The sequence below is a fragment of the Limulus polyphemus genome, unplaced genomic scaffold (assembly GCF_000517525.1).
Source record: "Limulus polyphemus unplaced genomic scaffold, Limulus_polyphemus-2.1.2 Scaffold4926, whole genome shotgun sequence".
Taxonomy (NCBI): domain Eukaryota; kingdom Metazoa; phylum Arthropoda; class Merostomata; order Xiphosura; family Limulidae; genus Limulus; species Limulus polyphemus.
In genome coordinates, this window is record NW_013670536.1 from 22286 (window position 1) to 35384 (window position 13099).

The window sequence follows — 13099 nt, forward strand, 5'->3', positions numbered from 1 at the left end:
TGACGAAAAATTAGGTGTCTATTTACTTGTGACCACTCAGTGTATTTACTAATACGGCTAAATGATCTGAAACGATGCATTTATACGGTGAATGAAATACCATTGGTAGTTTAGATGTTGATAAAATCAGTTTATAGCATTTTAAGCTATCTTCATATTTTGATAGAATCAGATAAAAGCAGAAGAAATCAATAAACAAAACAAATAAAGCAACGAAGATCGCGAAATTATAGATGCTAGTTACAACTGAGTCACAAACAGTTATTAATCAGTGATGTAGTTCAATCTTCTTCTTTAGGATGTGTATTACAATATTTTGAGAGATTTAGATAATATTTGGTGCAAGTAAGTTCCAAAATTAGCAAGTCAAAGCTTTTAAGGACTTTGATAAAAGTTTAAACGTAGATAATTAGGCTTCTCTTTAAGATTTCCTTGACACAAATGAAGTTCTATGATAAGAAAATTAAAAACAGTGTTAAACATTAGTGAATATGGAGGAATTAGTCCATGTTGTATGTATTCAATTCACTATTAGAAATTACTGTAATTAGTTCATTCTTATTTAACCAATTCGTTACCAGAGCGTTACTTTAAAATAATACAAATCGTGTGGCGAAAAGTAATCAAGTCGAACAAAAAGCTAAATGAGTTGTAAAGGCTTTAATTTTCCCTTTATGGAATACCGTTAAGAGAAGTACAACTGTTTTTTAAATAACTATTTTGTTAGAAAGAAAATTTAAAAGTTTAGTTTAATTTTTTACCAATGAAAGATCAGTTGAGGGGGTGAATATCAAGTAAACTCCTCAAACGACCTAAGAGGGCGCTGAAGTTGCTGGAAGTGGAAGGGCGAGTGAAAGTTTTGTTTGTTTGTTGTTAAGGGCAAAGCTACACAAATGCTGTGCCCACCACCGATAGACACCCAAGCCATATTTTTAGCGTTACAAGTCTTGAGACTTACCGCTTATCCATTGGGGGGCAAAAGAAATATACCCCTTGAAATGTTTTTTTGTTATTTAAATTACTGAGTAATATCTACATTATTCTTAATAATGTACATATTCTTTACAGTTTTTTAAAATCACTGTATTAGATAACTTAGTCGAATGTACATAGTTATATACTTATGACGAAGGAAGTCGACGCGCGCTACATAGTTTGTTCTTTAGATATACGCGTATGCTATTTTAAATCTTTGCATTACTAAGGACGAGGACTTCTTGGTCACATTGGTCGGCGCCATTTTGGATTTCCGTTCAGCGTGACTTTACGAAGATTTTTATTTTCAAATTCACCACGCCGAATTCAAAAGTCTAAACAAAAAATTTTATAGTGAGTTTTGAAGTTTATTTTCTGAAATGAGAGCCGAAACCTCAAAAAACATTTTTTTTGAAATTCTCATAATACTTTTCAATATGTGTGCGTGCTCAGCTTATTAGAGCGTTTGTCTCACAATCTGGGGGTTGCGGGTTCGAATTCCCGTCCTACCAAACATGCTCGCCCTTTCAATCATGGGAGCGTTATAATTTGACGGTCAATCCCACTATTTGTTGGTAAAAGAGTAGCACAAGAGTTGGCGGTGCGGTGGTGATGACTAGCTGCCTTCCCTCTAGTCTTTCTTTGTTAAATTAGGGACGGCTAGCGCAGATAGCATTCGTGTAGCTTTACGCGAAATTCAAAAAATAAACTGAATAAAATATACAAATTGTATTTCGATACACATGTTAGGCAGACCACAGATAGCCTAATGTGTAGCTTTGCACTTAAAATAAACAAACAATGGATAAAATAATGATTTTTGCGATACAAAAATACTTCAGTTGATAAATGAAATAAAAAATTGAACATATAAACATAAAAGCCAGCCTCTAGGTAGTAGAAGCATTTCTGATTATATGTTTATTTTTGGAAACTTTGAGCGAGTGTTTTCTAAGTTTGTGATCGAATTATGATTATTTTTGTTTACTGACTTTTCTATCAAAGCTACTCGAAAGCTATCTGAATTAGTCGTCTATAGTTATGAAGTGATAGATTACAAGGAAGGAAACTAGACAACAAAACTTACAGTCAACGAACAGTGACATTGACCGTCACATTATATCGATCCCACGGCTGAAATGGCTAGTATGTACGGTACAGGGATTCGATCTCGCGACCCGCAGATTGGGACGTCTAGCGCAGATAGCTCTCATGTAGCTTTGCGCGAAATTCAAAACAAACCTGCTTGCTGAAAATCGTCTGCTACTGCAATGTTGTTGTTATATATATGAAATTACCTTCATTCGAAGCAGGATAAAGCTCTCTCAAGTTTGATTGAATATTTTAAGCTTAAAGTAATAGGTCGTTGGACTTGTTGACATATTTCGTTGCTGTGATAAGCGATTTAGGGTTAGTACTAGTAGTTTTATTGTGAATGTTTTGTTAGCGACGAGCGCGCAAGGTGGCTAATCTTATTTTGTTTTTTAGCCGGCCTTGCACTAAATAATTCACCAGTTCATTGTGGACTGGGCCATTAAATTTGTGTTTTGTATTTTGTTAATAATATTATTGCTATATATTACTATTTTATTTATTTCTTATTGGTATTTTTAATCCAACTATGCTTTATATCTTCATTTGAAGCTTTAGATACTTTATTAATGCTGCTTATGCCTAAAAGTAGAAACCATATTCTTATTATTCAAATGTTGAAATAAACTTGGGAAAGATTACTTAGGCCTTGCAGGTCCTTTCTGATCATTATCAAAGCCTTAACTTGGAGGTTTTAACCGCAGATTAAGATTATTTTAAAAAAATTACCTGGGCATATTCTATATCTAATCCAGTCTTCTGAACCCTATATTACCATTTTGGCTTATAATTTTAGATTATTTTTAATTCTGTCTCAGTCTAAAGCTCAGAAGTATAAGTTATTTTGATTGAAATACATGCCTAATATTTAGCTGTCATTACATTCAGGATTTTACGCGAATGTAAGCACCTACAGAAATTAACAATAGTGGGATGTTATAATATTGCATTTATTTATATTATTTATTATAACTTATCAATATTAAACTTAGGGTACGTAATTTACAACATACATGTAGTATGTTAGGAATAAGTGTTTTACTTATTTATGTGCCATTTAAATCTACAGAGATGGTAATTCATGATATACTTGTCAGATTAATTTGGTTTCATATTTTCAATTTTTCAGGCTTTTCATACTTTTAAATTTCCATTGGTTATTACTGGAGAAGGAGAGCCCATGCTAAGACTCGTCCCAAATTTCTCAAGTGTATAACAGTAATAGTAGGAGTATAGTATTAAATAATCTTATTTACTTTAAGTTCTTTGTGTTAATAAATGTATAAAATAATAAATAAATAAGTTAAATAATAGACACTATCGTATTAAATAAAAAGAAATAGATACAAATAATGAATAAGCAAGTAAGTGGTTGCTACCAGCTGGTTGTCTTACTGTGGTCATTGGTTCAGTCATTGGCTTTGTTTGTTTGTTGAATTTAATTCAAATCTGTACCTAAGTCTGAAGTGATATACTGGTAGAGGGAAGAAGCTACACTACACCACCCACCAACAATTCTTGGGCTACGTTTTACTAAATATATTGGGGGTTGGCTGTCATATTATAGAGCCTATATGGCTAAAAGGGTGAGCACATTTTGTGACAGGTTTCAATCTCATGATCTACAGATTGCGGGTTGAGTGCCCATTAGGGATGACATCATGTTACTTGGACTGTACACTGACAATGTGCTAGAATGGTACTCCATTGTTGGAGGGAAGGGACTCTGTGTTTTGTCTGGGGCTAGATGTCTGTTGTATATGAATTATTTTTATTTCCTATCTCTAATTTATTACATGATTACAATGATATCAAACTGCTAAGTAATAAGCACAATACATGTGCCATGTGTTTGTTTTAAGTACATTTTATAGTTACTAACTATTTTTAGCACAAGTTATTTTGTTTTAGTTTCAGTACAGTTCCAGTTTGTGTTATGTTTTCTTACTCACGGTGAGTGTTACCATATGTTCATGTCATAGGAGCAGTACATTGTCACTATGTGTTTATTATAATACAGTGCTTAGTTTTGATTGCACTAGAGTTACTGTGAGTTAACTTAAGTAAAGTACAGGATTATTGCTATTGTTTTGGTGTGATTATTTAGTTGTAGTGTATGTTCAGGCATTAGTTTGAGGCAGGTACTAATCTATTGTTAAAATCAGTCTTAGTGTTAATCACCTGCAGTGCCTAGCTGTATGCAACATCAGGGTGGATAAATCTCTGGATATGGGATTAACTGGTTGTAAGCAGGGCTGATTGGCGTAAGGGAGGCTTCTCTACAGTAGGAAGGTATTTTTGTAATATATTTGTCAGTGTGCCCCCACATCAATAATGACAGCCCAATCCAGTAGGCTACTGGTTCGCCATCACTTATCTGCCTAGTTAGGTTGGACAGGGCTAGGAATTGGAGTTCTGAAAGTGTGTAATTAATGTATTGCCTATAAATAACGATTCATTAAAACACGGCGCCATGTGGGAGTAATGGAGATGACGTACTGAGCGAGATACTTCGACTGTTCAACAAGAGAAGGAAAAAACATGGAACTGAGTACTAAAAATTGAGCTGTTAAATAGCGCATGCATAAAATGTGCACCAGACTCCGCCAATCCCATATTAAGATAGGTTACTGTAACGACAGGAGAAACAGAAGAAGCAAATATTTCCTTGAGAAGCTATCTAAATGTTATGAAACCGTACTATTTCAAGAGACGAAACTATCAGACCTTGAGTAATTCATTCTCTTTCGCTTTAACTTCATACTACATAACTCAGAGGCTGAGATGACCATTGTAATTTGTCAAGACAGCAGCACCTACCGTGAACATTATAACATTTTTCAGTGGAACAATCACTGATGCAAACTACAAACCATCTAGATATCTCTTCAAAGTTATCCATACAAATTGGAATCACCATTTTGTACATATTAGATTACATAGCTCATCATACTGAAGATTGAAGGTTTCTTCCTGACCTGTCTGATAATCTCCTATGTATATAGTTGTAGGATACATAGGTGAAAACACTAATGGCAAAGATTTACTATCTATTCTCTGCGGTATAGCCACGAACATTACATTGCTAAACTTGGGTGAATCAACAAAAAATGCTTGGAGTATAAGTTCTACCTAACATAGGGGACATAATGTATGAAATAATAACCTTGTTGTGTGATGTGCACATGAAAACCTCTTGTCTTAAAGACCATCAGACCATCATCCTGCAAAATATCATTACCAATATCCCAGAGAAGGCTGTAGCTAGATGACGTGCATATTAAATTAAACTACTACCACTATTACCATTATTAGTTGGCTATCAACGTATAAGAGAAACCTGGATCGATGTCGATGAATTTGCAACTGATAGATGGGAAGGTTTTGAAGTTAATCAGAACATCTTGGCAGTAGTTATAGATCTGAAATTTACCTACATTGGAGTCCAGATGTTCATTTTTGTTGAAAAAAGGCTCAATATACTCATCATTGTAAAATGTTAATAGCTACACTATCTACCAGAAAATGATTCATGAAGCATGGAGAGAAGCATTCAAACTGGATCACAATCGACACTGGTTTGCCTCAAAGATCGCCATTCTTCCCAGTCTTCTCCAACATCCCCACCATGAATTTAACCAGTCTTGACAGCCCAACTAGTTGTCAGTTGCTAACTTTTTTATGACCAAACCTCAAGTCTATGGGAAATGTAAAAAGGTATGTTAATGATAAACGAAGTAAAAGTATTGCGCATTTCTACACTACATCAATTTCAATAGCATTAACATAATCAAGCACTATATAGACCTTAAAAACTATAATTTAAGTGAACTATATCCGGGTTCATATTAATGCATTTGCAGAGTTCATTGCTATGACAGTTGCATTTCTGCTTACACTTGCACATAATTTGAAAGCTACGCGTACATTATTATAAAACAACTAATGAAGCAATGTATATTATTAAGATAAGCACAAAGCTACACAATAGACTATCTGTGCTCTGCCCATCACGGGAATCGAAACCCGGTTTCTAGCGTTGTAAGTTTGCAGACATTCTGCTGTGTCACTGGGGGGCAATAAGGCAATTACTCGTAATGAAGACGGCTTTGTTTTGGAAGTAGTTTTTGATTTATCTTGACGTAAGTAAACCATTGTTTTCAGTGTGTAAACAGGCGAGTATGTTACCCGCCTTGACGTTCAAATACATCGTCTAAAGATCTACAAATCATCATAGTTAGGCACTGTTGTAAGCTATTTTAAATTGTGGTTTCTCGTTTTATATTTGAGTGAGATTTAATAATTTTTGCAAAGATAACATATTTTGAATTGTCGTTTTATTTGTTTTTTAGAGTGTATAAATGGCCAATTCACAAATAACATAAAACTTAGCCTTATTTAGCGCAATAATGAGTTAAAAGAAACTTTATATCCACTGTCTCAATATAAACATTAGGACACAATGTTAATATCAATATTATTAGATCCTTATTGAGATGGCATCTTTTATGCTTAATTCATTTAACTGCCAACTTTAACCACGGTGATTTACAAGAATTATTCTTTCAGTAAGTTTGAGGTAAAATGTTAAGCAGAATTTGAAGAGATTCCCCATAGATTCTGGCTGGTCCTATTTTCTGAACTACATTAGAAGCGCTAGTGAAGCTGAAATCGAAAACAAGATGCAACTATCTTTAAGCAGTAAATAGTGCAATGATACAAGAATGATCATCAGTCCTGCCAAAGTCACACCCATGCTTTACACACTCAACAACAGACGTACTGATAAGGGCAAATCATCACTGCTATCGCTCTGCAAGGAACAATGAAGTAATTAGTGTTATTTTCTAAATGGTCAATCAACGGTGTCATCAAATGATTACATTTGATTAATAGATTGGCAAGTGTTTCTCAAATCATGTTACATACAAGCAAGAAAATAAAATTGGTAGAGGGTGCTGCCAGCCAGTTTCCATCCCTCTAGCCAGCACTTCAAGATAAAAACAATTACAATTTGGCGGCGGGCGCTGCCAGACAGTTGCCTTTCCTCTAGTCAACAGCTCAAAATTAGTGACAGTGGCAAATAGCCTGAAAAGCTTTGCAATAAACAACGATAGGGTGAATACATTTGGTAGCGACGGGAATCGAACACAAGATCCTTGAATCACGAACCCCCTCACACTGATCACACTAGAAGTAAAAAAACAAAAATAAAAACAGCCTTTTTACAAAGCTAAAATTGGGCAGAGAACAGATAGTCCATCACGTACTTTTGTGCTTAAAAACAACAAAACATACTAGAAATATTTCGATTACTTGGATAGTTGGAATAATTGAAGCTAGTAATAATTGTAAAGCTTATTAATTTCTTGACAATCAGTTTAATCAAAATTTTGATTCATCGATTTTTGGAATATTCAGAAACACTAATCAATGTAATCGCTGCTTATAGGTAATCGATTATGTTTCTTAAATGTTTAACTCGCCCAGCTGGACCTGAGGTTGGGTTTAACATGTGACAGACAACGAAACACCCAAACTTCACCAACCATATTAACACTATAATAATGGGAGCTACCAAAGGCATCAATGCACTGAAAAGTTGCAGCGGAAAACATAACTGAAGAATATCAGCTGCCTATGCTCCAAAGTCTCATTCACTCCATCCTGGATTATACACTACTGACGAATAGTATTAGTGCTATACAGCTAGGTAAGATTGTAAAGATAAAAAACATGTTTAAGATTGGTCATGGGATGTAATTCAGCCACCCCTATCAAAGCTCCTTTACACATAACAAATCTCAACAGCATTGTAGAACATCAACAATGATTACAAACAAACCTGAGGCCGTGAAATGTAAAGCCAAGGCATTACATCACTGAGCCACTGCATTTTTCTAAATAAACAAACTGCAGGTAGACAGTGTCACCAATTTAATATTTGTAAATGGCTCAGAGGCACTACTGCATAAAAATCAGATTGGTTGGTCTCCAGATAGTACAAAGGAACCCAATTGTATGTTAATACCGTAAATGTATGTACCAAACCATTCAGGGGGTAAAGCTAACAAGCTTGCAGGAGAAGCCTCTCTATCAAGTCCAGCACAACTTTATTGACAGGATATAGACATTCCTTGCACTAGTAAGGTGAAAGTGGCAACCATGGGCAATCTTCATTAATATTAGTAACTAATGAGACTGTTGGAAAAGAAGTTACCGTATGGTGTAACTAGGAAAAGGAGAATCAATAGGAAAGAAGTTCCCTGGTAAAATCAGTAAAGAAAATGTTTTTTACCTTCTGCGATGGTCATCAATTCTTTAAGGGACCCTCGCTGTTTAATGTGAAACTTCGCATGTAACTGCGGAACGAACTAGTGAACCTACATAACAAATTTGGTTAATATCCGTCAATTCAGTACCCTCTTGTAGCAAGAAATCGAGAAAAGAGCAGTAACAAAAAGCTTCACTGCAGTACAGATACGCTTTCAGGGAAGCCAATAAAGTAGTAACAAAAAAACGACCACAAAAATTGCAAATTAATACTATAAATTAGATTGAGCTAAGTTGTTTTACTACTAAAAAATTCTACATCTGAATAACTTGTGAGTTTCCCTAAAGCCCCCCCCCCCCTCCTCATTACTATTGAGGCATAACATAGATCTTGAAAAATTCGTTTCGAACAGAGTATTTTTGTGAGCAAATAACATTGTATAAAAATGTAAATTACATTTTATGAAGACACGGATGCTTGTGAATGTCATAACTGTGTCTAAACTTTTTCTTTTCTATGAGGCTTTCACTGGGCAGAACAAACATTCTATGCTCAAAATTACGTTTATATCGTTTAATCATCAAAAATATCTTGTAGAGAATTAAAATCTTCTGGTGATGGGAAACCAAATTTTCCAACAAAACTTTACAGTTTCGGAGAACTTTAAATTCTTTTTGTTTTAACCTGTTCTTCTACAATGCTTTTCTGTAAGGCAAGTAAAATATTTTCGAAATAAGATGTTGGATATTACAGAAGGAACCTAACATAAAATTATTTTAATTTTCCTAATCTGAGATTTCTTTTAGGGCATAAATAAAGTCGCTTGTAAAAATTATCAAGGAGTGTGTTTGTATGAAAATACATTTGGTTATCCAATTTTGTTCTATATTTTGATTATCGCATTTCTCTCTACAGGTTGACCCTATCCTTGGAGCATTTTATGATTGTGTCCTGCTCTACGGATATATTTTAAACAAAACACTTGTAGAAGGAGGCGATCCACTTGATGGGAGAACCTTAGCGGAAAAATTATGGAACAACACATTTTACGGTGGTAGAGTCACTGTTTTTTCAGTGATTAGATTGCTCAACGTTTTTATACATTTACATTCTTCAATACACCTTTATACATAGATTAGTCATTCTACATCATTGAATACAACTATCAAAACACCTCATCACTGAAGACAACTGTTTACACAGTTCAAACATCTTCCATCGATGAAGACAACTTTCTACACAGATTAGACACCTTCCATCATTGAAGACAACTGTTTATATAGTTCAAATACCCTCTATCACTGAAGACAACTGTTTATACAATTCAAACATCTTCCATTACTGAAGACAACTGTTTACACAATTCAAACATCATTTCTTTATACATTTAAAACATCTCCATTACTGAAGACAATTATTTACACATTTCGACACCTACATCATCGAATACATCTGTATACACAGTTAAAACATCCTCCATTACTGAAGACAACTGCCTACACTGTTCAAACATCCTCCATCACTAAAGATAACTGTTTACACAGCTCAAACATCCTCCATCATAAAAGACAACTGTTTACATAATTCAAACATCCTCCATCATAAAAGACAACTGTTTACATAATTCAAACATCCTCCATCATAAAAGACAACTGTTTACATAATTCAAACATCCTCCATCTCTAAAGATAACTGTTTACACAGCTCAAACATCCTCCATTACCAAACACAACTGTTTAGACGGTTTTGAACACTCTAGATTATCGAAGACAAATGTTTACACTGTTAAACATCTTTCATCGACAACTGTTTACGTTGTGCAACTATAATTTCATATCTAAATAAAACTGTTTACTTCGTTCAACTATACTTTTATGCATAAAGACAACCGTTTTCTCAGTTCAATTATACTTTCGTGCTTAAGGTAGTTATTTACTCGTTTTAAATATATCTTTCATGCTTTATGACAATTGATTACCCAGTTCCACTATAACTTTCATGTTTAAAATGATTATTTACTTAGTGCAACTATACTTTCAGGCTTTAAGATAACTGTTTAATCAAGTCTATAATACACCATGCCTGAAAATAGTTATTTACTAAATCAATCACCTTTATGTTTGAAAACAAGTATTTACATCCTTTGTATGTAGAACATTCTAGTTGGTGGATCATGATATTTAATAATAATATGTGTATTGTTACTAAACAGTTAAAGCACTTTACACCATAAGATTTTACCTTCTTTATTGTAATCCGAAAAACTGATATAAATAACGTTTCAACTAAGACTTTGTATTTTGCAATCTAGCAAACCTTTTTAGTTCTGATAGCAGCAGCGGGGCACTACAAGCAGAAGGAAGGGTAGTTGAAATGTGTTATACCTTCTTATTACTGGAAATATGTATTATGCAGTTCATTTATATTCTATGGTGAAAATCTACAACTTCTCAAATTTTGTTATTTTAAGCAAATTAGTGTGGGGTACAATAAAGACGAAACAGAGTATCTGGGGAAATTAAAGAGGATGAATCATAATGAAATTCTATCAATAAATAAAAATAATCAATCATGATTTTACAAGAAACTAGGAAAGCAGTGCTAGTTATTTTCATAATTTCATCTTTTTTTTTTCGAACATTGAATTTAGCAAACCAAGTTAATTTAAACTAATTCTAGACAATGGTTTATTTTTCTTCTAGCTATTAATATAATTCTTTACATTCATGTACACTAATTCTCAATTACAATTCGTGAAATATCATAACTCTTTTACCTTCGTTTATAGAAATTCAAAACCAGGATCGCGCATATTGTAGTGATTAGCTGTGGATCGAAAGATCCAAGGTTCAAGCCCGCTATATGCTTGCGAATACGCTCTGCACGTTGAGTTATAGGGCTGTCAAAAAGTCGCAGTCAATCTCACTATTTAGTTAGAAGAGCCGAGTAGGCGGTGGGCGTTATTGATTAATTGTTCTCACCCTGGTTAGCAGTTCTAAATTAAGGACAGCCATGCATTAATCTAGTTGAGTAGGCGGCGAATATTTTTGACTGATTGCCCTCACTCTAGTTAGCAATTCTAAGTTAGGGACAACCATGCATAAATCTAGGGGCTTGTGACCCGGTTCTTTTTTTTTTTTAATATCGCGTTTGGGGCTGTTTAGGTAGATAATACCATACTACACTACAAACATTATGTCTAGTAAGTACTTATCAGAATTTTTACATATGAACGTCTAAGTATTTAACACAAAAATCGTAGAAGGTTTTGTAGTTTGAAAAATTAAAAGTCAGGGAAAGTGTTTATTTTGTATCACCATCACTTCAAATTAAACTTCAAGAACTGAAGAACGTGACTTCAAACCTTTGTATACTTAAATATGATAAAGTTACAAGTATAATATAGATTGTGAATGTTAACACTAATGCATTATAGGATTTTTTAAATTTCTTCAGTGCAAAGAAATAGATACAAAAACCTGCCCATGGGTGACTTAATGAAATAAAAGTGACAACGTTAATTTGAAATAAAAAATAATTTGCTCTGAAGTAAAAACTTTATAAATATCTACGAAAGAGCGGAAACTGTTGGGAAAAGAACTGTTTTTGAACGAGTAAATTATAATGAAAATTTAAGCCATTATATGTAATTATCTAACATATTTCAATTATAGAAGTTAAGATTTCAAATGTTAAAGTTAGACCAACTTCCGAAACGACTGGAATGATTATCTGAAACGCCTTTGTAAAATTATTTTTATCTTTTTTATTTCTCCTTATCGCCACAGGAATGACAGGGGATATTTTCATCAGTGCAAACGGAGACAGACAGGCAGACTATACACTTAGCGACCTGGATCCTGAGACTGGAATCATGAGGGTGAGGCATTATTCCCTGAGAGTCAGTATTAATGTTGCAGAGATCATTCACTAAAAAACTCAAAGTCAGTCCTTTTCATTGAAATATTTGTCAAGTTTTCCCTTAAACTCTCTTAAATCAATTGCATCTTCCAATCTGAAAGTAACTCTTTCCAAAGGCCAACCACCCTGTTAGGAAAATAAAGCTGGCTTAACTGAAGATTATTCATTAACTGCCAAAATTTAAATCCTTATCCGTACCCTCATCTACGTAAACAATAACCTCTTGTAACGAATTTGTTGTTATATATTTATTTTATTGTCAATGTTTGGTTGGATTAATTTTATATTTAAAAACATGCTTAGCTTATAGTTTTAGATATGTATTGCGAAACTCCCGCCTATTCTTCAAAGTTGTAGAAGATTCTCAAGAATAAGAATCAACGATATATGTACATACGTAAACGTTTAAATGTAGTTCACTATTGTTACGTAAGACTGAATTTTCTAGAAAACCTTCCCACGGCTACAAATATAACCAACGCGACGTGCCAAGTAGAGTGTCCATTAGTAGTTTGCTATTATCAATGTGCTATAAACTTCGAAAGCTATAACTGTGATTGTTATAACGCTCCTCAATCGAAAAACTTCAGATATTTGACCAGGAATCTTTATAAATTTCGAACATTACAAACCATTTAACTTCAGTGGATTTTCATCAGACATTAGTATTTTTATGAATACATTACGTAAATTCAACGGTGGAAAACTCAACGCGTGCGGCAAAGGACAAAGCTAGCTAGCTTCCCGGAAAGTCGTACCTACATCAACTCGTAATTAACTCGCTCATTGTGAACCCTCGATAAGATATCAGACTAGAAAGAAACTTTATATTGTTTG

The 13099-nt window shown here is 33.9% G+C and overlaps 1 protein-coding gene across 1 annotated transcript in view; it reads left to right on the forward strand.

Annotated features, from left to right (window-relative positions):
• LOC106471869 (atrial natriuretic peptide receptor 1-like) overlaps positions 1-13099 on the forward strand; it is a gene marked incomplete at both ends in the record, with an annotated part of 69116 nt that overhangs the window by 18920 nt on the left and 37097 nt on the right. Inside the window, 2 exons of the mRNA XM_013932495.1 lie at positions 9257-9395; positions 12130-12221. Coding sequence (XP_013787949.1) covers positions 9257-9395; positions 12130-12221 — 231 coding nt within the window. The remainder of the gene's footprint in view (positions 1-9256; positions 9396-12129; positions 12222-13099) is intronic.